At 39.0% G+C, this 26,497-nt stretch overlaps 1 protein-coding gene and 1 long non-coding RNA gene across 2 annotated transcripts in view; one reads left to right on the forward strand and one right to left on the reverse strand.

Annotated features, from left to right (window-relative positions):
• The window catches only part of ADCY1 (adenylate cyclase 1), a 165,080-nt gene that overhangs the window by 39,205 nt on the left and 99,378 nt on the right, over positions 1 to 26,497 (reverse strand). Inside the window, exons 6-8 of the mRNA XM_035549896.1 lie at positions 20,653 to 20,811; positions 19,193 to 19,334; positions 107 to 262 (exon numbers count right to left, since the gene is read on the reverse strand). Of these exons, the coding sequence (XP_035405789.1) occupies positions 107 to 262; positions 19,193 to 19,334; positions 20,653 to 20,811 (457 nt within the window). The remainder of the gene's footprint in view (positions 1 to 106; positions 263 to 19,192; positions 19,335 to 20,652; positions 20,812 to 26,497) is intronic.
• Positions 1,156 to 10,156, forward strand: LOC118249705 (uncharacterized). The gene is made up of 4 exons (XR_004779188.2): positions 1,156 to 1,350; positions 6,981 to 7,041; positions 8,296 to 8,446; positions 10,057 to 10,156. It is a non-coding gene; the product is annotated as an uncharacterized LOC118249705 (long non-coding RNA).

Here is a 26,497-nt window from a genome sequence, read left to right on the forward strand (position 1 = left end):
CAGCAGGAACACATGAAGCAGCTGGCCAGGCCATCCCACAAATATTCAGAGCAGGTCTGCTTGATGTGACCCTGAAACCGATACTTAAAGAGCCCACATGAATTACCTTATCATCATCCTCACATGTCATGACATTGGAGAAAGGGATCTCTGCTTTGAACATCTTACGACAGTGCATGAGCTGAACAAGCAGGTAGCAGACTGTCTTGAACTTCATTCTTTTAGCAGGCTTAATGTCTGACAGAATCAGTCCAGGAAATATCTGTTGATCAAAAAATAATATTTATAACTGTCATTAACATTCCCATACATACCTGCAGATATCTATATCATCTAGTGGTTAGAACAAAGCAGTAATCTGATCAAGAAGCAATGCATTTTGATAAACATTATATATTTACAAATGAAGACTATTACTTTTTTTTTTTCTTAATCTGGTACAAAATTAAAATCTATTATACAGAATATTTGAACACAGTTATTTTGGGAATAGTTTTCTACATAGAAATGTAGACTATTAAAAATATTAATGACAAATTCATAAAAGAGGCTATATTTTTGTTTCTTTAAACTTAAAAAAATCTGGAAATAGAAGAAATATTTGGAGGAAATTAAGATTTTTAGTAAATTATGTTAAAAATATAATTGTCTCATTCTTGTTTCCTCATTTTGTTAATTCAGACACTGGTAAACACATTAAAATCAGAAAAGGATTTCTTGCGCTTAAAAGATACATACATGCCCCAGAAAGAGATTGTGACACACTGAAATTATACCTTAAATCTCATTTCTTCAAAGTATGAAGCATTATACCACAGAGAATTATTCTCAAAGGGTTGGGTATAATTTTTTCCGTTTACAACAGAGCTCACAGTTCAGCAAAGACAAATATTTTCTTGCTTAACTTAACTTTTCAGCATGTATTTAACTCTTGCTGACTTTAGTAAACCTCTAGTATGCATTCAGATGCTTTCACACATAGAAAAAGAGTGATCCTTTATTCTGCCCTTAGCATTTATACCAATGTTATTCATGCTTCTGGCATGTAGAATATGTAAAGCAGCTTCATGGGAAATGTGGAAAGACCCCATGCCACGACAGAATGGGAATTTAAGCTTGTAAGATTAACCTATTCTGGAACAGCAAAATAAAGAAGTAGCAGAGGATTTGGTCTCTAGCGCTCCTAAATACAGAAGACAGAGCAAATCATACTACAAAAGTCTTATTTAAATGCTCTAAACCTCACAAATGACACTGCAGGTTTGCTGTCCGGTCCTCACAATGTTATGATTTACTGAACAGTTTACATCATTACTTAATTGTCAAGGAATGAAGAAGGATATATAAACTGTAAGTATGTGTTTAATGCATGTTTTCAAGGATATCTAAGTTTAGAGAGATGGAAGTAAATGACGCTATGCTTATATTTTGAATGGCATCTCAGATATTAGTTTGCTATGCTGTTTAACACACAGTTAAGCACTTGCACTTTCTAGAGAATCAAGAGTATATCCTATTGGCCTACCAATACCCTGTTTAGTAAGTTACACTGTTCATGAAACACAAAAATGAATTGTGTGTAAATACTTGCACATTTTTATTAGCAGATGGATATGTTATACATGTTTATATATATATATGGATATGTAGATATATATGGCCTGTTTCAAATGTGGAAAGGTTCTTATGTGTGCCTATATACTTTATTGTACACTGAAAATCTGATTAAAGCCAGCTAATATTACCAGCACTGTAGTGCACAGTCATCAACTGGAATCTAGAAGAAAACTAGTGTGTCACTTGATCAAATATAGTTTAACATAAGTCTCTGTTAAGAGGTTCCTAGTATGAACTCTTTTCAGGACATCCTGCCAGAAGACTCTGTGCTGTGTTGCAGTGATCACACAGAAGATGATCTACAAGGTTGTTCATATAGTAAATATAATTTAGGTATTCCTCAGGACACCAAGTAAATAGTTGTTACACTTGAGTATGGCAGATGTGATCAGCTGTTGAGCTAACATTCTCAACAGCTAAAACATACTTTTTGGACAGGTACTCTATTTACAAATTTTCCTAATGTAGCAATAATAATGTAGCTGATATGACCAGCTCTGGTGCAGCCATATTCTGCAGCAGAGCAGAGGACTGCAGCATTCAAGGGAAATTCTTGCACTGAATAAACTCCAGGGAGCAGAGAGAGCTGCCAGGAGCTGGCAGCCCTTGTGAGAGTGACTGGAGAGGCTTGGGCAGGGCCACGAGCAGCAGCAGCCACCCGTCACATACAAAGGCAGCCCCTAGGGAGAGAGAGTAACCAGGAGTGCAGCGAATAGGGCAGGCAAACAGGACTCATCAGTTTGCATGGGAGGGTGCTGAAGTTTTGCCAGCTCACCCAGGGAGTGATGGTATCCACCCAGAAGAAGGCCACTGCCTCTCTAAGCTCTGCACCCACCACAACTAATGCAGCTTCCCAGACAGAGCTCTGGTGGAATATTGAGGATTCCTTATCCTCTCTCCGTCTGGCTGAACACAGTGACTTAAAGGATAAAGGGCAATGGCAACAAGTTCCTGGCTGGCATAGCAGGCACGTCTCCTCAGTGATTACCCCCCACTTCCCAGGTGTCCTTGTGTAATAGGTATGAGGCTCTGCAAGTGTAACCAAATAGTAATGAGGATGACAGTTCATCTAGCTTTAAGGTGTCACTGAGGTTAAGTTGGCCTATGCCCTGCATCAGAACTGCTTCCACCAAGAGAAAGATGAGTCATTTTGTTTGGAATCTCCCTTCTGAAGGCAACAGAAGGCACAGCATACAGACCAGACCCACTTCTTAGGAAGTCTGCTGCCTCCCTGGGGCCCAGGTTAAAGATGTGAAGAGAAAGCTTTGTACCCTGGTGCAACCCTCAGATTGTTATCCATTATTGATTTTTCATGTAGGCAGCCATGAAGCTCCAACAAGAAGTCCAAAGGCAATCAAGTGACACTTCAGGGCCTTAGGACAAATGGTTAAGATATCAGGAGTACAAGTAGTGTTTTCCTCTATCCCTTTGGTTGCAGGGAATGGTTAGGGGAGAAACAGGAAGAAACAGCAGATCAATACCTGTCTCCGAGCCTGGTGTCACTGGCAGGACTTTTTTTTTTTTTTTTTTTTTTGACCATGGGTCATTTTGCATTACACTAGGCATGCTAGCAACAGATGCGTTACATCTCTCTCAAAGGGAAAAAAGGATTTTTGCACAGGAGTTAGCAAGACTCACTGAAAGCGATTTAAACTAGATTTGAAAGGGGAAAGGGATAAAACCAAGTTCACCAAGTTAGAGATAAGCCTGGGAGTGGCACATCAATGTTATTGGTACAGTATGCTAGTAGGTGTACTGGGTGAGTGTGTCAGCAATAAGAGCTGGGAAAGGGGAAGAAGGATCGGGAGGGCCCTTGTAATGTGGATGTTTGTCCTTCTGAACAACTGCTTTGTGTATTGAGGCCCTGCTTGGGCCAAACATTGCTCATTGATGGATGGGAAGTAGAGAATAATTTTTATTTTTTATTTTTTTCCCTCTGTCTTTACTTCTGCACATCCTTTTCTTTTTTTTTTTTTCTTTCTTTCTTTTTTTTCTTTTCTTTCTAAGACCACCATACAAGGTTCCTTTGGTCTCTCATCCCAGTGGAGGTAGGGGATGGAGAGCCATGTGACAGCAATGACACTAGGGATATTGATGGGTTAGAAATTACAGAAGTGCCAGAGAATGGTCACACAGGAATTAGGGCTTCAGCCTCTAAAAAGGTGAGAGGATCACTAGCCCAGCTGAAGTGCACCTACACTAATGCATGCAGCATGGGCAACAAACAGGAGGAGCTGGAAGCCATTTTGAGGCTGGAAAAAACTATGATAGAGTTGCCATCACAGAAACATGGTGGGATGACTCACACAACTGGAGTGCTGGAATGGATGGATACAAACTCTTCAGAAGGACTAGGCTAGGAAGGAGAGGCAGTGGGGTAGCCCTATATGTAAGGGAGTGTTTTGATTGTTTTGAGCTTAATGATGTTGATGATAGGGTTGAGTGTTTATGGGTAAGAATCAGGGGGAAGGCCAACAAGGCTGATATCATGGTGGAATTCTGTTATAGAATGCCCAACCAGGGTGAACAGGCAGATGAAATATTCTATAAGCAGCTGGGAGAAATCTAACAATTGGCCCCTGTTTTCATGAGGGACTAGAACTTACCAGATGTCTGTTGGAAATACAATACTGCAGAGAGGAAACAGTCTAGGATGTTCCTGGAGTGTGTGGAAGATAACTTCCTGACACAGCTGGTGACTGGGCCAACTAGGGAAGGTATCCATGTGGACCTTTTGGTTGCAAACAGAGAAGGACTTGTGGGTGATGTGAAGGTAGGATACAGTCTTGGACATAGCAAACACAAAATAACAGAGTTTTTGATTCTTGGAAAAGTAAGAGGGGAGGTGGGGGTAGTTGAATTGCCACCCTAGACTTCCAGAGGGCAGACTTTGGCCTGTTTAGGAGACTTGTTGGCTGAATACCTTGGGAGGCAGTCCTGAAGGGCAAAGGAGTCCAGGAAGGCTGGACACTCTTCAAGAAGGAAATATTGAAGCTGCAGGAGCAGGCCGTCCACATGTGCTGAAAGACAAAGCAGTGAGGAAGAAGACTGGCCTGGCTTAACAGAGAGCTGTGGCTAAAAAAAGAGAGAGAGAGCTTCTTATTTTTTATCTTGCTTCTTATCTTTAGAAGAAGGGGCAGGCCATTCAAAGGGACTATGAAGATGTTGTGAGGCTCATGGAAGGAGGACCCAGGGAACTACAGGCCTTGTCAATCTGACCTCGGTGCCAGGGAAGGTTACGGAGCAGATCATCTTGAGTGCCATCCTGTGACACATACAAGACAACCAGGTGATCAGTCCTAGTTGATTTATGAAATATGGGTCCCACCTGACTAACCTGATATCCTTCTATGACAAGGCGATGCATTTAGTGGATGAGGGAAAGGCAGTGGATGTTGTCTACCTAGATTTTAGTAAAGTTTTTGACATTGTTTCCCACAGCATTCTCTTGGAGAAACTGGCTGCTCATGGCTTGGACAGGCCATACACTTTGCTGGGTAAAGAACTGACTGAGTGGCTGGGCCCAAAGAGTTGTGGTGAATGGATTTAAATGCAATTTGCAGACAGTCACAAGCAGTATTCTCTTCAGTATCTTTATCAATGATCTGAACGAGGGGATTGAGTTTACCCTCAGTAAGTTTCAGATGACAAGTTGTGTGGGAGTGTTGATCTGCTTGAGGGTAGAAAGGCTGTACAGAGGGATCTAGATAGGATGTGTTGATGGGCAGAGGCCAACTGCATGAGGTTCAACAAGACTAAGTACTGGGCCCTGCACTTGGGTCACAACAATCCCATACAATGCTACAGGCTTGGGGAAGAGTGGCTGAGAAGCTACCTGGCGGAAAACGGCCTGGGTATATTGGTTGAAAGACAGTTGAATATGAGCCAGCAATGTGCTCAGGTGGCCAAGAAGGCCAACAGCTTCCTGGCTTGTATCAGAAATAGTGTGGCCAGCAGGACTAGGGAAGTGATTGTCCCCCTGTACTCAGCTCTTGTGAAGCCACACCTCAAATACTGTGTTCAGTTTTGGGCCCCAAAACTGAGGTGCTGTAGTATGTCCAAAGAAGGGCAACGAAGCTGGTGAGGGGTCTGGAGAACAAGTCTTATGAGGAGCAGCTGAGGGAACTGGGGTTATTTAGCCTTGAGAAAAGGAGGCTCAGGGGAGACCTTGTCATACTCTACAATTAACCTCTAAATTAGCCTACAATTAGAGCCTACAATAGAGCCTACAATTAGCCTCTAAAGGAGGCTATAGTGATGTGGGGATCACTCTCTTCTCCCAACCACTAAGTGATCAGACAAGTGGAATGACCTCAAATTGCACTAGGGGCAGTTTAGGTTGTATACTAGGAAAAATGTCTTCACTGAAAGAGTTGTGAAGCATTGGGACAGGCTGCCCAGGGAACTAGCTGAGTCACCATCCCCGGAGGTCTTCAAAAAACATGTAGATGTGGTGTTTAGAGACATAGCCTAGTGGTAGACTTGGCAGTTCTAGGTTAACAGTTAGACTTGATGGTCTTAGAGGTCTCTTCCAACCTTAATGAATCTACGCTGAGAGGGCCAATGGTATCCTGGGCTGCATTCGGAAGAGTGTTGCCAACAGGTCAAGGGAGGTGGTCTTCTACCTCTACTCAGCCCTGGTGAGGCCACACCTGGAGTACTGTGTCCAGTTCTGGGCTCCCCAGGACAAGAGCCAGCGGAGTGCTACAAAGATGATTAAGGGACTGGAGCATCTCTCATACAAGGAGAGGCTAAGGGAGCTGGGCCTGTTTATCTTGAAGAAGAGAAGACTGAGAGTCAGTATAGAGAGCTACAGGAGGTGCCTGAAAGCCTTCATTAAGGAAATGCCTCAGTAAAGATGCAAGAGGGGTAAAGAACATCTTTACCCCATGAAAAGAACATCTTTACCCCATGAAAAGAGGGGTAGAACATCTTGCTAGAAAAAGATTCAAGAAGGCATGACAAAGAAACGTGTAAGGCATGGGTGTATAAGAATCTGAAGTCCTGTGAAAAAAGCAGAATTTAAACCTTCCCCAATGCAAACCTCTTACAGTAGGCATTTCCAACAACAATGTGAAGCTTGAAAACTCAGCTGAGGCAGTGTTCCTGTGCCACCAACATGACTTTTCCTCAAACACATTTATTTTCATGATCATATCTTCAAAGAAGTAGGTAGAACAAACATTTTATCTCATACCATCAACTACTTTTTTTTCCTTTCTGAAGCTTATCAGCAGGTAATTCAATAGCATACAATCTTGGGATGTTGAAAAATACAGCTGAGTTTTCCAGCTTCTCTGATTCAAATCAAAGTTTTTCAGTACAAGTCACTAAATAAACTGGAGTACTGTTTCTGCTTCTAGGCTCTCCTGTACAAGAAAGACAAACTGGAATGAGCGAGTTCAGTAAAGGTTCACAAACATGGTAAGAGTGTTAAAACATATATGACATATGAGAAGAGCCTGAGAAAATTCATTTTGTTTAGCTGGAAGAAGAGAAGGCTTCAACCACTTACATAGTAATTAGGGAGAAGACAGAACCAGAGTTGTCCCAAAAATGTTCTGAAAAATTATTGACCCCTGGGCTACACTGCTAGTTACTATCCTCCAACTAGACTTTGCAACACTGCTCACAACCCTCTGGGTTTGGTCATTCACCCAGTTTTCATACCTCGCTGCCTATCCAGCAACAGCTTGTCTATGAGGATCTTGTGGGAGACAGTCAAAGGCCTTACTGAAGTCCAAAAGACAATATTCACTGCTCTACGCTCACCTACCAGGCCAGTCATTTCATTTTAGAAGGTTATCAAGTTTGTCAAGCATGACTTTCCCATGGTGAATCCATGTTGACTGCTACTGATGATTTTCTTGTCCTTCATGTGTCTGGAAATGGTTTCCAGGATAATCTGTTCATCAACTTCACAGAGAAGGAAGTGAGGCTGACCAGCCTGTAGTTCCCTGGGTCCTCCTTCTTGCCCTTCTTGAACTCAGGAGTGACATTTGCTTTCCTCCAGTCCTTGGTCACCTCTCCCAGTTGCCCAGATCATTCAAAGATTATTGGGAGTGGCCTCACAATGACATAGACAGTTACCTCAGCACTCTTGCATGCATCCCATCAGGGCCTTACGTATGCACAGTTTGCTTATGTATTGCATGAGGACATGATCCTCTTCCACTAAAGGTACATTTTCCTTGCTCCAGTCTTTCCTCCTGGCTTCTGGGACCTGGGATTCCCGAAGAACAGTTTTGCTGGTAAAAGCTGAGGCAAAGAAGGCATTCAGTACCTCAGCCTTTTCCATTTCATGTGTAACCAGGTCTCCCATGTCATTCAGCAGTGGGCCAACATTTTCCCTAATTTTCCTTTTGTTGCTGATGTAGTTAGAGAAACCCTTCTTGCTGTCTTTGATATCCCTGGCCAGATTCAATTCCATTTAGTCTTTAGCTTTCCTAACTTCATCCCTGGATGCTTGGACAACATCTCTGTATGCCTCCCAGGTTACCTATCCTTTCTTCCATCCTCTGTGTGTTTCCTTTATGTGTTTGAGCCTCTTGGCATTTTTGCCTGACTTCTCATTCATTGGGATGGACTACTCTTGAGGAAGTGAGTCTTGAATTTTAACCAGCCTTCTTAGGCCCCTCTTCCCTGCAGGTCCTTAACCCATGTGATTCTTCCAAACAGATCTTTGAAGAGGCCAAAGTCTGCTCTCCTGAAGTCCAGGGTTTGCTCACACCCTCCTCCCTTGCCCTCAGGATCCTGAACCACCATCTTAGAGTCACTGCAGCCAAGGCTGCTTGCGACCTTCACATTCCCAACAAAGCCCTCATTTTTGGTGAGTATGAGGTCCAGCAGATCACCTCTCCTTGTTTGCTCGTCTATCACTTGGAGGAGGAAGTTATTGCCAACACACTCCAGGAACCTCTTGGATTGTTTCTGTCCTGCTGTGTTGTTCCTCCAGTAGATATCAGGGTGGTTAAAGTTCCCCATGAGGATCAGGGCCTGTGAACATGAGGCTGCTCCTGTATGTCTGTTGAGGGCCTCATCTTCTTGTTTTTCCTGGTCAGGTAGCCTGCAGCAGACACCCATTATAATGTCACCTTTACCTGTCCTCCCCTTAACCCTCACCTTAACATAAGCTCTCACTTGGCTCCTCATCTATCCTCATGCAGAGCTCCATGCATTCCAGCTTCTCTCTCACATAAGTGACTACATCCCCTCCTCATTTTCCCATCCTGTCTTTCTTAAAGAGCCTGTATCCCTCCATTGCATCACTCTAGTCATGGGACCCAATCCACCACATATCTGTGATCCCAACAAGATCATAGCCCTGCAACTTCACACATCTCTTACTCATCATGTTTATTCACTATGGTACTTGCATTAGTATATAGGCACTTCAGGGAGGCTCCCTGGAATGCTGGAATCCCAGCATGGGTTTAGGGCTTTTCTCCATATTGGTGCCTTGTAGTCAGTTCCTTGCTTATATGCAAAGCTATAGGTGATCCTGCTTAAGCCCCATTTTGTTGATTTTGTGATCCCTCATGGTCATATCACCCCATGCCCTTTTCTTGACAACCCTGTCCATCACAGGGTTGCTGGTTACGTTTTCCCTCCCTTCTCATTCTTAGTTTAAAGACCTCCTTATGAGGTTAGCCATCCTATTGGAAAAAAAAAAAACAACAACTTTGCCCCGGTTCATGAGCTGGATCCCATCTCTCCCAAACAGATGCTGATCTGCAAACAGGGTCCCATGCTCTCAAACCCTGCCAGCAACACCAGTTCTATAGTCCATTATTGACTTGTACTATCAGTTTCCTCCTCCTCACAACCTTTCCTGTCACTGGCAGGATTGAAGAGAAAACCACCTGGACCCTGTGCCCTTGACTACTTTCCCCAGATCTCTGCCAGAGGTTTCCCCTGGAAGTATCATTTGTGCTTACATGGAATAACAGGAGGGGGTAGCATTCAGAGGGGTGGTTGAGATTCAGCAGTACCTCCACAATATCCTGGAACTGGACTCCTGGTAAGCAGCAAATCTCTCTAGCTGATAAGTCAAATGGGTGTCTCTGTCCCCTGCAATAGGGAGTCACCCATTACAATGACTTGCCATTTCTTCCTGGTGATCTTGCATGGGTTAGGGGAACGAGGTTCTTTGCTTGTAGGTATATCTGACTTCTCTTCAACACTGAGGGCAGTGAACCTATTTTGTAGGTATAAGCCTTTAGGTGGGGCAGGAGCCTTTCTCTTGGCACCACAGGTAATTAGCTCCCATCCTTCCCTTCATATAGAGGTTACATCCCCTCAGCAGTGGGGGATGGATACTGCCAGCTTCTCTCCTGCAGTTGGGGTCTGAGAGTCTTCAAGTTGTTGCATCACAAAGAAGATCCCATCAATCCCCCTTTCATCTTCTCTGATGTTGTGCAACCTGCTCACTTCTTCCAGGAACTCTTTCCGCTTGATGGCACAGCTCCTCCAATACAGCACATTTGCAGGACAGAGGAGCATCTCTCATGGCATCGGAATGAAGCCTTAGGCACTTTCTGCAAGCTGGGAGTGGAAGACTACATTTGCCATCTGAAGCTTTGTCTACCTCAGAGTCTCCAATCTAGCAGGGATAGCCGCTCCAAAAACTGCTGGCAAAACATCTCTATGGTGTCACCACCATATCTGTGACAGTTAAAATCATCTGAAGTCAACTGTGGGCCCCCTTCTTCATGTCATTCTGAGTGAACTACTGCACAAACTGCTGCATCTTTTGGATGCTTCTGTCCTGAGCAACCTGTTGTAATTTCAAAAGCAGATCTAGCTGTGAAGGTGACCCTGATTTGAGCAGGGGGGTTGACCACACACTTCCCAGAGGCCCCTTCCAAATCCAGGTACTGTGCAATGCTATGAAAATGTGTGGAACACATATATCTTCTATTCTTCATGGCTGGTCAAGACCCTAAACATGCAAAAGACATTGCAATACACACAAGAAGGGCACAATGGCAGTTCCTAGATCATGGATAATTTTATACTTTTTTTTTTTTTTTTTTTTTGCGTCTGATAGTTGCAGGACCTATGGATTCTGCACTGGGCCTGGAGATTTTCCGTTCTACTCTTATATATACAGCATAAAAAAGCACAAACAAAGGAGCTCTCTCACTTTCATCTCACAAATCTTGTCCCTTATTTTAAATTATTATTCTTTTTACTGCAGAACAACACTTTTTACACAGTGAACTTTTGAGCGGAGCATTTCAGTAAGGTCACCTTCTGCTGTAAGCCTCTGATAATGGCAAGAAATGCAGTGCAGTCTGTTAAAACAGACTTAAGATAAGCAAGCAAACAAAACAAATAAAAATGAAACAAACAAACAAACAAAACATCTTTCACTCTGCCTTTTCCTTGAACTTGCTCCAGGACAGTATTACAGGAAAGCTGGACTGCAGCATTCTTGTTCTAGCTCATGTTGTCAATGCATTTTACTTTCACACTCCTTTTTTAACCCTTGGGATCACCTTTTGTTTTGTTCACTGTTCCTTTGCTTCATAATTTTAGAAAGGCTGCTTATGTGCTGCAAAGCAGTCAGCAAACAAGGTTAAGAGCTGGGATTAACAGCACTCTGAAAGCAGCCTGACTGTCTACAGCTTTGTGAGCATTTTTAAGTACACAGGAAACAAAAATTACTGATTAAAATTCTGGGAAAACACCCCAGTGTTTAAATCTCATGTGATACTCCAGTAAGGGATTCACTGACGCTTATCTGGGATTCTCAGAAACAGCAGCAGACCATTGTTCCCCTGACTATATTCAGCTACAGTGCTTAAACAGCACTGGAAAGAAGATACCAATGACATTCAAAATACATTCACAGAAATCGTAAATGCTGTAGCAGCTTCATGGCAACTGCAGGAACAGTCCTGAAGATCTAGAGTAGCACACTGTTTTGCTGGGTGGTAGCACATGTTGTCTACTTCCAGTGTTGGGGTGTGTATATTCCAACAACTAGAAATAAGCTAGAGCTTCCATCAAAAGGCTGTGTCTATCTTTTAAAACAATTCTGCTAAGGTATAACTGGGGTGTTAAAACTTAAAATGTTCAAGTTAGGCATTTAAATCTCTTAGTTAAGTTCCTCAGCAGGAGTTGTCAGCCATTCAAAGTACAGACCAGGCTGGACTCTCCTAGGCATGACAGCAATGGCAGCTGCAGGCAAGCATCACTTTGAAAACAGAAATCCTCAATGTGTGCCTAGTGTCTACCCCAAATTAGGCACTCAGGTGCATTTAAAGTTAGACCACTTTTGCCAAACATATTTTTGCGTGTTGTATGCTATCAAAGGAGAGAGTTTGAGTAGCTGGAGTTTTCACATGCCCTGTGTTAGCTGTAAAGATCTCTTATTCTTTTACTACTTAGAGCAGGAATCGAAATTCTAGCACTTCAAAAGGGATAGTAAACATATGCCACTAATGTCAAAATATCCTCAGAATGAATTAGTTCAGAAAGCTGGCAAAGCATAATGATCACAAAGACTTTCTTGAGACAATGTGGACAGGACATTTTAAGTAGAGACAGATGCAAAAAAGTCCAAGGGAACTTCTAGACATATGGATGGATTTCTTGGGCCATAAGTGCTCTGTGGAAAACACAAATATAATACAGTTGGAAAATAAAAAAAAAGAAAAATTAGAGAATTGTGTGGCATGTCCATGTAGACCTAAACAGACTTATTCAATCAAATTTACAGAGAAGGAAATGTCCTACAAATATAAATGGAACTTCAGTTTGAATTAAAATAATAAAAATAAATAAATAATTGCAGTAATTTTAGACCCATTGTTTCACTCAATTTAGTCCTTTAGGTTTTTTTTTTTTTTTATTGTTCACATGATGATGATTAGAAAATTTTCAGCATCTACTTTAGAGGGTATTGAGAATCTTTCCTTGCTAAGATGAACTTTTTAAAACAAGTCAGACAAAGTCTAACAACCTGCTGTGAAATGCTGTAGTAATGCATCGATCATACACATCAAACTACTTCACTTAAGAAGAAAATATTATTAATACATGAAAGAAAGTGATTTACAGATTAAGTCAGAAGGTAAGCATATGTAGTTACTAAGTATTTCATCTATACAAAGCACAAAAGCAATCATGAAGCAATCTGTTTTGTCTGCTCTGTGCTATTACATGAAAATAATTCAAGACTGGGGAAAAATGTCAAATCAGCTAGAAGAAAGACATAAGCAGACAAAACCTGTTGCTTGTGGTGGAAAAGTATGGGGCCTAGTGATTTATTTTAATATTGAAGGCAGATCATTTGTTTCATGGAACAAAGTTATGTTGATTAATAGTAAAGGAGGATATTGGGCTCCAAGTCAAAAATACTGCCTTTTCAAGCAACAAAGTGATAGAAAATTTGTTTACTTTCCAGCTACTCGTTGGTGAGAGGACTGCAATATAGGAAATGTAAAATCACATCTGTTTATGGTAGATATGACAATGATATGACAGTCTTTGCCACTTTTCTTGCACCTGTTGTCATGCAGAATGAATCTCAGGTGTGCAGAAAGAGTTTCTGCCTTAATAGGCAGATCATGAGTCAAAGAAATTAAATGATCAACCTTTGAGCTGTCAAATCCATCCGTATTTCACAATAAATTATGCCACAAGTATGTGCTGTAGATAACTGCACTATAGATTTCTAATGTTTACAAGAATTTTTACATTTTAAACAGTACTTTCCAAAGAATTCTCCTGAGCTGTGTGTGCTTATTAAGAGGATTCTTTAACTTTTAGGTTTTCGGTAAAGTTTTCCTAAAATCTTAAGACTGACAAAAGTGATCTCTTCTTCAACTATTGCATTAAGTTCTCTTTTCAAATAAACTACTGGTATTTGGGTTTGGTCATAATTATTTTTTGGACAAAAATAAAATAGAAATTTTAGCACTGTTTTTAGATCATTTTACTGCAGATTCACTGCAGCAAAATAGGTGGGAGACAGAACACCCTTCCACTCTGTCATCTACTTCCAGCTGAATAACTAGACAAGTATTCAGAAAGGTTGTAAACCATTTTACTTGTGATTTTCAGAGTGGTCATAGCATTACTCAGAGACTTCAGATAATATGTTATGGCTGTCCAAGCTAAAGAAGGGGTTTTCTGAGACTGCCTGGCATGTCTTTGTATGTACAAGGTAAGGTAGGAAGGATAAATGTCAGCCCCTTCAGAGAAATATTTGAACAGAGAAGTTGTAAATATAATGTCTCTCTCTCTCTCTCTCTCTTTTAATATTTCAAACTTATTTTTCATTACATTCATTGTACAGCTAGTTTCCAAAATGTGAACAGATGGTGTACTCACTTTTCATGAACAACCATCACATGTACTATTCAAATAATAGATGCAGACAATGTGTGATTTACATTGCCACAAATAAAACATAACAAATGTATTTGAATACACAGTTAGTTGGTGCATAACTCACTAACACATTAGTAGAAATGTTGCAGGTGGTGTTTAGCAACCTATCAAGCTAATTAGTCATTACAGTCAAGGTATGCTGTAGAATCCATGATACATTTATGAATATATAGGAATCATTTATAAAATGTATCTATAGAATTTATCTATGATTTTCATAATTTTTATAGTCCCCCTTTTTTTGGAAACATCTCTATTGCCTACCATTAATGGTCTGTGGCATTATTTGTATTTGCAAATATGACCTGGCAAAGGCCATATTGACCTGGCAAAGTTATTCAAGTGAAGCAGGTTCCCTTAAGCTGGCAATGACTAACAGTGATGGCAGGCCCACTTCTGTAAATGGAAACAATTACACGTTCTGAGAAATCTTTCTCCTTAGAAAAACTTCGTAATTTCTTACCACTGCTTGGCTATCCAGAGAAGTACCTCAGGAAATGTGCTTAATTGTCTGGGCTGGGCTGGTTTCTCATCTAGTGAAAATAATGTGCTTTTTCAAAATTAGAGGGACACAGGTAGAGAGTGAATTAATGTAGAAAATATAAGTAAGTAAGCCCAAGAAAAATCCACCTGGCTATCACTGCAGACATAGCCAAATCTTAAGAGGTGTTACACTGCAGGAGAATAATAGTTCTAGTGAAGTAGACTAGGTTAAGCTTGTAACTGAGCTGAGCATCTGTGAGCCTACTATGCCAGCCATAAAACTGGTGCAAAGATACTTTGCCTAATGCTGGTGCTGCCAATGAAAAAGAAAGAATTCTATTGAAAAACAGACCCGTTCTGTTAAAAGAAATTTAAACTGAATTTCAAGCACACAATTTGAAAGCTAGAACAGGATTAGTGAGAGAGATTACTGAGGAATCAACAGTGAAATTATTTAGCTGGGCCTAAGCAGGAATATAAAGTTCCCAGAAGGGGCTCTGAGATTGACAGGATCTGGCCTAGTTGTTTGTTTTGTTTTGTTTTGTTTTGTTTCCCCTCTAATAACATCCATATACAGAGTAATATTTACTATACTTCAGAAAGCTAAGACGTTTGATGATACTAAGAATGTCCATGTATCTAAAGCATAGAGTATGTATTTGTGAATATTTAATGTATCAGAAAGAGATCAATTTTTCTAACTAGATTAGATGAAGATTTTCATATATGTGTTGAGACTAGTTGTTGTGGCTAGTTACTTAAATCAAATTTTTCAAATCTTGTCTCAGTGCAATATTTTGGTCATACCACTATATGGCTTAGAAACTATATACAATATAAAGAAATAATAGACGTCATTTAAAATAAATGTGTTAGTTTTTCAGAACTAGAAACTTTGTTTCTAGTTGGGTTATATAATTTTGTATTTGTATATATTTAAAAAGCATATTTATGTAAGATTTTAAATAAAGGTGACCAAAAGTTTGAATTTCATTGAAAAAAAAAATCTTTATGTCTTTGGAAATCTGATAAACTATCTAAGTGAGTTTAGAAGCTGAATGTTATCCAGTCAAACATGCATAATTGTTGCTAAATAATAAAAATAAACAATAAATAATAGTAATAATAGCAAACAGTAAATAACAGTAATAATAATAGACTAATATAATCTCTACCAAAATAAAAGACTTGAATACAACAAAAAGAAAGGAATACCCTCAGGGGTCTTTTCTAAGTTCCCTCTCACGTTTTAGCTTATACACCATTCTAGTAATCATATCAGATCACAAAATTTTGGTTGTCAGTTGACTGAATAAACGATTAAAATAATTGGGAACATTTTATAGTTTGTTCACATTTTAAATGTAATTGGTACATGAATGAGTCTTTATATACTGTTCTCGTTCTTAGCTTAGTTGATCTGTCTTTCTGGCACATCAAATAAGGGAAAATGTGGGGTATGTGTCTTCTAAATAAATATTAATAATAAAAAAGTCTATTTATCTTTCAAGTTCAACAGATTCTTGGCCATCTGTTGCTGATAATATTGATTTTAATTCTTCTTGGAATCATCCCTGCTACAGTCAGTTCATATTAATCTCAGAGATGATGCATAAAGAATGAAAAATGTGTTTGCATTTCAGCTAATGAGGCTCCATAGGAAGGAATACAATACTAAACCAGCAGATAACTGAATTCACCTACAGGTACTAGATCTTGTCTGTGCTTCAGGGCCAGTCCTCTGTTTCTACATCTCTGAAGGCTTAATGACTGAATCAAGGTAGGAGGGGATATGGCAGGTGTTTATCTTACAGCTAAATAGTCTATTACAAATGTATTTATTAGTATCTTGTGGTCCAATGCAAGTGTACAAAGACTGGGGATGGCTGTAGTATACTGTGACAAACAGCAAAGTGATGCACTGATTGTTCTGAGTCCAGTGGAGAAGACTGTCTGTATCTGTAAAATTCATGAAGTGTTTCTTTCTGCCAGTTTGGCTGACACTGTACTGATGAACGCCAGAGCTGATGTCAGCCAAGCTGTACTGCAGCATCTGTCACTTCTACAAATCCATCAGTGACACCCAGGGTAACATGGCATTCAGTTTATGTAGCTGATGACAAACTGATCAGTTGTTTCTCAGCAGTCACCAGCAGTTTCTCAGCAGCCTTGCAAACAACAAGGAATGGGTGCTCACATGTAAGCTCTCATCTTTGCACATTAAACATGCATTGGCTTCATTTACTTTAATATGTGAATGTCAAGATTCTATTCTTAGAAATTCTTCAATCGGTGCAGTTGAGAGAATACAGTGTCTATATGTAATAGATGCATTATAGATGCATTTACTGCCTTTTTTATGTATTATGAAATGATACATAATGCTCTAGGAGTCAAAACAGCAGAAAAACAAGACAAACAAATGTAGCAGCAATCAGCAACATACTTTTTTTTTTTTTTTTTGTCAGGAGGAGAGATTGGTTAATTTAGAAACTAATTCTGGGTTCAAGAAAGCCAATAAAAACCTCTTACTGAAAATGGAAACAGAATTTAGCCCACTGATTTTCGACCTATTTTCTTTCATACTATGTAAAAAGGAGTCTAATCATATATACCAGCAGAAGAACAAAACATGAGATCGTGTGATTATCAGAGCAGACAAGGATATTCTATCTCTCCAGTAACAAGACGCTTTAGAGGAAGCACATAATAAAACACCCTTGCCTCAACCCTTCTGGTATAAAGCAGCAGTAGCTTTCATCATCAGAATCAGAATTCTCTGGTGACTTGACTCCCAGACTTTCCAGAAAAACTCCCCAGATCATCAAATTCAGACCAGGAACCTGACTGCTGACCTGGAATTCAAGATGATCTATTTTTCCCTGGTTACATTTTTGTCAAACACATGTTAATGGAAAATTAGCTAACATCCTCAAGCATGGAGCTTTGAATTCACTTCAAAACCTCATCTTTTTTGTTTCTGTACTTACTTTGAGACTTGTATTTTAAAATTTCTCTCTAAAGGTCAAATCCCTGAATTAAACTTGTTTGGGCAGAGTCTCGGAAAATATGTGTGCAAAAGTCTGTATTCTGAGTTGTCCGGCTGAGATAAAGAGTAATAAATATGTTAGGGCAGATAACGTTTAAGATAAGCATCATTTGATATGGAGAAGTTTGGAACAAACTGAACATGCTTAAATTATGATTAGGGACTTTCAAGACTCCTACTGATGTCACAGAAGTTATTTTGTAGTATAAAAACAGACTGTCCTAAATAGGATCATTGCTTAGTTGTTTTTGTTGGGACATACCAATTGGATGAAACTTAGTTTTTCAGCATTTACTTTTGAGGTGCACTCAGTAACTGGTTGAGGAAGAAAGGTGTGACTGTGAATGAACCTGCTTGAAGGTCACTAACTATCACCAACTTCACTGCGACTCAAGAAATTACCATTGCACTGATGGGACTCTCTCCTTATTCTGAAAATCTGGCTAGAATGAGGTGTCACATCCATCTCTATCAGGCGTGGCTAAATCCTGAGCATCATCTAAGAAGTGAAGTTCCTGCTCAAATGAGCTAAAATCTTACTCTTCCCACACTTTCCATTTTCTGTTCTCCACCAAAAGAAAGAAAAGAGCAGACCCTTCCACCATCACTGACTTACTTCTCTTTTCCCAGTAATTCTCTGAGTGTCTTACAAACGGAATGTACTGAAAAGAGAGGGGAACCTGACAAAATCTAGGAGAAGGGGCAGCTAGGATAGGAAAGGGATCACCAAAAACATTGTGGGAGTCTGAGGTGGCAGAGCAAGGAAGGGAAATGATGTTGAATTTGTCATGAGCAGCTCAGCTTAGCAGGAGAAAACACTGCAGCGATTTGTCTGTTTTGGACAGAGAATATATTCTCTGTTGAAGTAATCTTAGAAAATTTACTCAGCTTGAGCATAAATACCTGATCTACGGTAGATTGATATATACATTTGAAAGCCGGATGATTGACTCCAGCCTCTTCTCCTGACCTAGATAAAAAGGCTTGTGTTGTACAGCTTGGCAACATGGCAACTTTTCCAGACTTCCAGGGAATGTTAATTCGGTTACTGCTGAATTCATTTCACTGTCTCTTCTGCTACGGGCATGACAAGTCTGTAAATACTAGTTTTTTTTTTCTGCGTCTATTCAGTAGGGACTCCTCAAGGCCTAACAAAAGAGTGACCACTATCACGAGTGGTTGTAGAAAGAGTTAGGAGGGTGTGAGTAAAATGTCATGGAAATATGGGAATTAAAGAGCAAGAAAAAATAGCCAGGCTGCCAGCATTAATGTTCAGAAATATCCTTTTGAATGGAGGTGGAAGATAGGAATGAATTACATTTTAGACTAACATACCATATCATTTCTAATACAATGATTACAGAATCTGAATAAACCAAAAGCTTTCTTTTTTTGTGGGTTAAGTGAAAAGTTATTTTAATTTTAAACTTCAAAAGTATAATAATCATCTTTTCTATGTAATGTACAAGGTTAGCTTTTTTCGTGTTCCTGCCTCAATCAAAACCAAAAGATCTAACTACAAGAGTTTAAAAGCTTTTAGAAACAATAAATACTGGTATTGCCTCTGTTTCAGACTATCATAGAACAGTTGTTAAACTACAAAAAACATGCCACAAACAAGCTAGAATTTGTGGAGCCTACCTTCCTCCGATGAGATGGCACAATGAAATAGGTTTCGATATTATGCTTCTTCAAGAAACTATTCCTTTCATGTCCATATCCTGGTTCTACTTCGTAGTCCCCATTTAGGCACTCTAAGGTGGTCTTTGTAATGTGAACTTTCCTGGAGAGAAAAATAAGACATTGTTCTTCAAAGCTAAGATATATTACTAGGTAGTTGCTAGTGTGATAGACTCATGCAAAAGATCATAATGGGCTCTGTCTTTGCAGCCAAAAAATCACAAAAATATTTCTGTTAAATGCTTTTTCTAAACGTGAGCTGAATGAGCAAAACAGTAACTGCAGATTGTCCAAATCCTTGCAGACTTAATGATTTGTAGAAAGTGGAAGTCTGCGCATCATCTTTCACATTGCATGGATTTAAGTGTTTACCTCACTGCCTGCTTGGAAAAACAGACTGCTGTTTGAAACTTGCGGCTCCACACTCCAAGTCTCTCATGTACATAAAGAAGAAACTCCTTGTTCTTCTCTTTCTGTTTCTCTTCACAGCTTTGACATGTTCCATTTACTTACGCTGTTTTAAGGCAGCTTTCTAATCCACTTTGTTTTGGCAGCACAGCCATCTTTGACACTATTAGGGACATTGTTTAGTGGGTGATATTGGTGGTAGTGAGATGGTTGGACCAGATGGTCTTGGAGGTCTTTTCCAGCTTTAATGATTCTATGATTCTGTGATTCTATTTTTGAGTTTGCTTATCCCCAAAACTATCTTCACATTTCCTCCTGAAGGAACCCTTATATTTGAAACGTCTTCCAGGAAGATATCTGCAAAGCTATTACTGCTCTTCTCTATTAAATATGTTCAGATTTTATTTTATTTTTTTTCCATTGGGAACCCTCAAGGTAAAGAACATACAAAAACACACTGCCAAAATTGTCTCAGAGAGACATATTCAGCAAATAGAAATTCACTTAACCAAAAAATTAAGAGGTTCCATTGACCTCCTGTTCAGCAAATCATAATCTTACAAATATCCAACAGAAGTTGGTAGATCCCAGTCCAAATGCAAGTTGCATACAGAAGCACATCTAAGCACATTTGTGAAAATGAACAGTGTCCATTTAAATTGAGTCCAAGGACACCCAAGGAGTACTTCAAATTCTAAGACGTGCTTCATGGAATGGCTGCAGGTTTATGTGCATGTTTAAGAAAAATCCTTTTTTCTTCTTTTTTTTTCTTAACATTTTACTTCTAATCTAATCTATTACTAACATGAATCTTAAGATCATTTGGACACTTCCACAGGAGACATCATATAATGCAATGATTATTCCTACTGTACAAAACCCTTAATCCTTTTTATCAATAGCGATTACATTGCAAATTTTGCAAAGAAGGAAATAAATTCCTCACCTGTACAGGTATCTGATTCTTTTTATATGTTTTGTTTATTTGTTTGTTTTTTGTTCCTCATACTTACCCAGGCAACCCTCCAGCTTCCATTACATTGGCTAAAGTCACATCATTTGACCAGACATCGTATTGCCATTTTCGGAGACCCAGGACCCCACAAAGTACCCTTCCTGTATGTAATCCAACTCTCATGTTGAGATCAACCTCTGTGGCTTCTGCAACAGATCTGGAATATATAGCATCATGATATTAGTCTTTAGACAATAGCATTACTCTTGATTTTCTTTTTCACTCTTTCCCCCAAAGTTAACAAATATGTACATAACTGAAAAGGCAGGAACTTTTCAAAATCTCAGATGATGTATTCAGGTACTGTTCTTTCCCTTCACTCCTAGGCTAGTTTCAAAGCCTCAACTGTAATTATAAAGAAATTATTCTCTTGCTCATATTTTAATTAGTCTTGAACCAATTTCTCAGTATTTCTAAATTTCTTGAACAAGAAATTGATTTTCCAGGTTTCAATGGAACACAGTAAAGGTTACATTTCATTACATTTAATACAGGAAAAAAAAAAGCGTAGTAAATGGTTTTGTCATGAAACTTCCCTAAAACTTTTATGTTTCATTGTCTCATTTTCAGTATTTGCTATCACACTTATACAGAAGCTTAGGTATTTTGCTGATTTTGCTGAAACAAAGAACTTTCTAGCTGTAACTCAAATAACTCAAAGACAGACAGCTTAACTCTTGCACTTTCCTGTTTATCTTGCATCCCACATTCACTTACTTCTTTTTTTACTCTCATAAATGTTCCTTTTTCCCAATGTGTGCTTATTTCATCAGGATGACAAGCAAACACAAGGTGATTGTTGGAATGAAAAGAAGATTGTTGAAACTATCTTACTGGGCTTAATTTTAACCTGACATGCAAATAAACAAACATGTTTCAATCCTACCACTACTCCAGACTACTTTCAACTCAGTATTAAAATGCAATACCTGGCTTTTTTTTTTTAAAGCCTCGCTTTACTGGTTAGTGTTTTGTCTCTAATTCTTTTTTTACTCCCCACTCATCATTCATATAAAAATCATACTTAATCCTAGATGGGCAAACTCTTTCATCATGAAGGAGTTTAATCTTAAACACTAAGGAAAAGATTTTGCTTGCTAGTAGAATATACACTTGAGTCACAGAAAACTTGCATTAAATCATTAAATTTCTCTTTTTTACCACAATTTGTTGTCACTCAAAGTAATTTTATCCTCTGTTTTCAGTTGTACATCTGCAATATAAGAACAATACTTCCTTTTCCTTATTCTTTTTTTTTTTTTTTTTTTTTTTTGTGGTGGGTTGGTTTCAAGGTAATAGTGTGAAACATTAAATTTGTCATTAAAATAATACAACGTAATCTGGAAAAAGAGATGGTATGGATCCCTCCAGTTCCTCTGTGAAAGGTTGAAAAATAGATTTTAAAAATGTTATTGTCTTAGTTATGTCTCCACAGTTTTGATTTATGGTGTTCTCTAAACTCACCCTTTAATTAAATTTCCATTTTGATGAAAATATACTCAGTTAAAAATTAACCTTTTTTTTTTTTTTTTTTTTTTCCCAAGTATCTCAGATTGTCAATCATCTTGGATGGTACTTATTTAATAATTCATATTTTTCATCTGATCCCTCTGCTACTGCTAGGGAACTGTTGCAACTACCAGTAATCATACAGACTTGTGCTGTGCTTCTACCTTTATGGTATGCTTAACTAAACATAACTTCCTATGGTGAGTCTGAAAGGCCACAGACATATTTAAAAATTCTTGTTTCTGCAGGAGAAGGGGTATGAGGAGGTACTATGAAGCAATGACTCCACTCTCTTATAGGAGTGCAGGACAAAGAAAATGGTAAAACCACTAAATCAGTGCAAGAACAGTAGATAAAGAGAAATTATAAATACTAATATCTTTCCAAAGCTGCTGCAAGAGTGGCAGAGAAATCACCTCTAACTATGGAGTTCAATCCATAAATTAAATCTAATCTTCAGAGATTTTCATTGTATACTTGGGAAAGGAGGAATTAATTGGTGAAGTCGTTATTAAAAGCATTTTTAATTTTGATGCCACTTTTGAGGAAGGATTCTTTATCTCTGTGAATGGAGTATACTTTCACCCTACCCTGACTTGTGAACATTGAAAAGGAACCTTGAAGCTAATAAACTTACACAGTAATGCAGACGAAATGCTATGCATAAATCTTTGCAGCTGTTCCTGTTACAGTAGCACTTGGCATTCCACAGTTAATTTGCAGTCCAAAAAGATATAAAATGGGAGAATAAAAAAGCTACCTAATCAGTGTAATATTTAATTTTCTTTAGGATTTCAAATTAAACTTTCCAAAAGGACGATGCTCTGGTTACAATTTTCTTTTGGCTTTCAATAACCAATGTATTTTTTTAAATATCAATATTTTAAATATCAGGTCTTTAGAAGGACTTTTTAGCTATTCCAGGAACAGCTATTGCATTTTTGTCTTGTTGTACTTTTAAAATACAATTAGTTGAAAGAGCAAATAGAATCATAGAATCATTAAGGTTGGAAAAGAACTCCAAGATCGTCTGGTCCAACCATCACCCTACTACCAATGTCACCCACTAAACCATGTCCCTAAATACCAAGTCCAACATTTCCTTAAACACCCCCAGGGATGGTGACTCCATCGTCACCCTGGGCAACCTGTTCCAATGCCTGAGTACTCTTTCTGAGAAGAAATGTCTCCCAGTTTCCAACCTAAACCTCCCCTGGTGCAACTTGAGGCCATTCCCTCTAGTCCTATCACTAGTTATTTGCGAGAAGAGGCTGACATCCAGCTCCCCACAACTTCCTTTCAGGTAGTTGTAGAGAGCAATAAGGCCTCCCCTAAGCCTCCTCTTCTCCAGACTAAACAACCCCAGTCCCCTCAGCCGCTCCTCATAGGACTTGTGTTCCAGACCCTTCACCAGTTTTGTAGCCCTTCTCTGGACATATTCCAGCACCTCAATGTCTTTCTTGTGGTGATGGGCCCAAAAATGAACACAGTACTAGGGGTGCGGCCTCACCAGAGCAGGGGGACAATCACCTCCCTGGTAAGCCAGGATGCCATTGGCCTTCTTGGTCACCTGGGCACAGTGCTGGCTCATGTTCAGGCAAGCATCAATTAGCACCCCCAGATCCTTTTCCTCTGCACAGCTTTCCAGCCACTCTCCCCTAAGCCTGTAGCACTGCATGGGACATGCAGCATAGGACAAGATGTGGGGTGAGCAGCACAATATACCTGGCCTCAATGTAAGCAAGGAGCTCTGTAGCCATGAAGCGCTAAAGTATGTACCATGTCAGCCACCACTAATGTGAGTAATGTGGAGATCTTTTGTCCCCATAGGGAATTCAGGCCTACCACAGTTTTCAGTCATATTTTATACAACAGCAGAGAAAGGCTTATGCACCACTTTCTAAGAAAGTATTTCCTTATCTTATTTCTACCACTGCAAGTCAGGATTCTTTTGTTTTTTTTTTTTTTTTTTTTCAGTATCTGTTCCCAGTCAAGCCTTAAAAATGACTCCAAGGAGTCCTAAAAGGATCCCACTCTTATAGGGCTTGCTACGAACTTGACAAAGCACTGAGGAAATGAAAGGAGCTAACAATATAAGCCAACTAATGATAACTTAACCTTTGTTAATGATAACCTAACCTCACCTGTGCATGTGTAGTAAACGACTGACTTTATACCAAGACCTGACAGCATGCAAGCCAAAGTATGTTAGGATTATGGTTTGCTCACCTATCTATGTTCTCTTGCATACCTGTATAAATATCTTCATCAGCATACCTGCAAGTGTGTATTTCTCTATTTGTAAATTAATGTTAAAAAACTTTTCATTTAAAACAGTATATAAAACCTCTTGTCAAATGTATGCTTTTCTTTGTCCCAGCTGGCTCAGGAGAAAGGGGAAAAACTCATCTGCTTGTAGAAATTTGAATATCATAACAAATTAAATGAAAAAAAAATGAGCAAAGAAATACAACATGGATGACTGTACTCCTTGTTAAAAAATCTGGACTGTATAGTGTACCAATGAACCATAAAGCAGAATCTGAAAATATTTGGTTTTGCACAAAAGATTTCCAGAAGTAGTCACTTAGTAAAAAATCTAAATCAAGAACAACTTTTCTCATTTTTCCAAGAAACCACAATATGTTTCAGGGGTGCTTTCATCATTAAATTTGAGTCAGGAAAACAAAACAAAACAAAACAAAATCACACACACACACACACAAAAAACTTCATGGGCAGTTTATTAAACTTTTTGAATTTACTTTGAAGACCTCTGTGTCCCTGTGTCCCTTATGCAGTTAATTTTCATGAACATACTCCAGTGAACTATCAAAAATGAAGAATTTAAGTAATGTGTAAAGAAGAGACTTCAAATATAAAATCAGAATCATAGAATATCCTGAGTTGGAAGGGACCCACAAAGATTATCAGGTTCAGCTCCTGGCTCCACACAGGACCACCCCAAAAATCAAACCATATGTCTGCAATCATTGTCCAAATGCTTCTTGAACTCCGTCAGGCTTGGTGCTGTGACCACTGCCCTGGGGAAGCTGTTCCAGTGCCCATCCACCTTCTCAGTGAAGAACCTTTTCCTAAAGTCCAGGACCTCCCTGTCACAACACACTGTTCCCTTGGGTCCTTTTGCTGGTCACCAGAGAGCAAAGATCATCACCTACCCCTCTGCTCCCCCTCATGAGGAAGCTGCAGGCCATCATGAGGTCTCCTCTCAGTTTCCTCTTCTCTAGGCTGAACAATCCAAGTGACCTCAGCCACTCCACATATGTCTTGCCCTCTAGACCCTTCATCATCAGAAAAGTACCACAATCATATTTCCAAACAGCATCAACTTTTCTGTAATAAAATATCACAAGAACACCTAATGATACATTTTAAATTAATAATGCATTTCTGCAAAAATACCAGTACTTCATAGACAAGCCATGAACTGGCAAACCAAAAGAATTTTAGCAAATAAATTATTCATTATAACTTATTTTTCCTAGGTTTGGAAAAAATGTTCTCAAAATTTTTCCAATTGTTAATACAAAAGGAAGTTCAGAAACAAATGGGAATAAATACATATATATGTATATATATACATTAAGCTGTAGGCATGTAGTCTATTCGCTTAGAAGATATTCATCTACTCTGACAGCTTATGTCTCCTACTAATCCTTTACATTTTAGTTCTCTACTTAGCTATAAATATTTCATGTGCTGCTACATATGGTCAAAGTCATTTAGATAATCTGCAGAATTGCTCTGTGAAGTAATTACCACACCCATGCTGAATTTAAAGCAACAGAGGAAAAAAAAGTAGAATCTCTCTACCCAATTTCCTTTAAGTTATTTAGATCCTTTCTTAGGTCCAAAAATACCTGCGTAGAAATAGATGTTTCCTGGTTAAAGGTGGCATAGTCAAGATTGTTGGTTCAGTTACACGTTTGATTTTTATGTATGCACAATTCTAAGATAACAGTGCCCTTTAACCACAAGGAATTTTGCATGTCTCCCTAACTATATCTGAGTCATTTCCACTTTAATATAATTTGGAATTGGTTAGTTCTTGGATATTAACGACAAAGAATGTCTTTCTGTGAACTAACTTCAGATTGGAAGAATTTGAACTAATTTGCTAGTTACTGCTACAGAAGCCATGAGGAGGAGGACACTTAAAATGAACGTTCTCATAGAAGGTACAAAACAAAACAACAAATAAACAATTGAGCAGATTGATATTACCTTACACAACCATCTTTGGAAGGCAGACAACTGAAAGCACTGAAATAATATTTCAGATACCAAGAAAAAAGTATTTCAACCCTGAATGG

This window comes from Cygnus atratus, chromosome 2 (assembly GCF_013377495.2).
Source record: "Cygnus atratus isolate AKBS03 ecotype Queensland, Australia chromosome 2, CAtr_DNAZoo_HiC_assembly, whole genome shotgun sequence".
Lineage (NCBI taxonomy): Eukaryota > Metazoa > Chordata > Aves > Anseriformes > Anatidae > Cygnus > Cygnus atratus.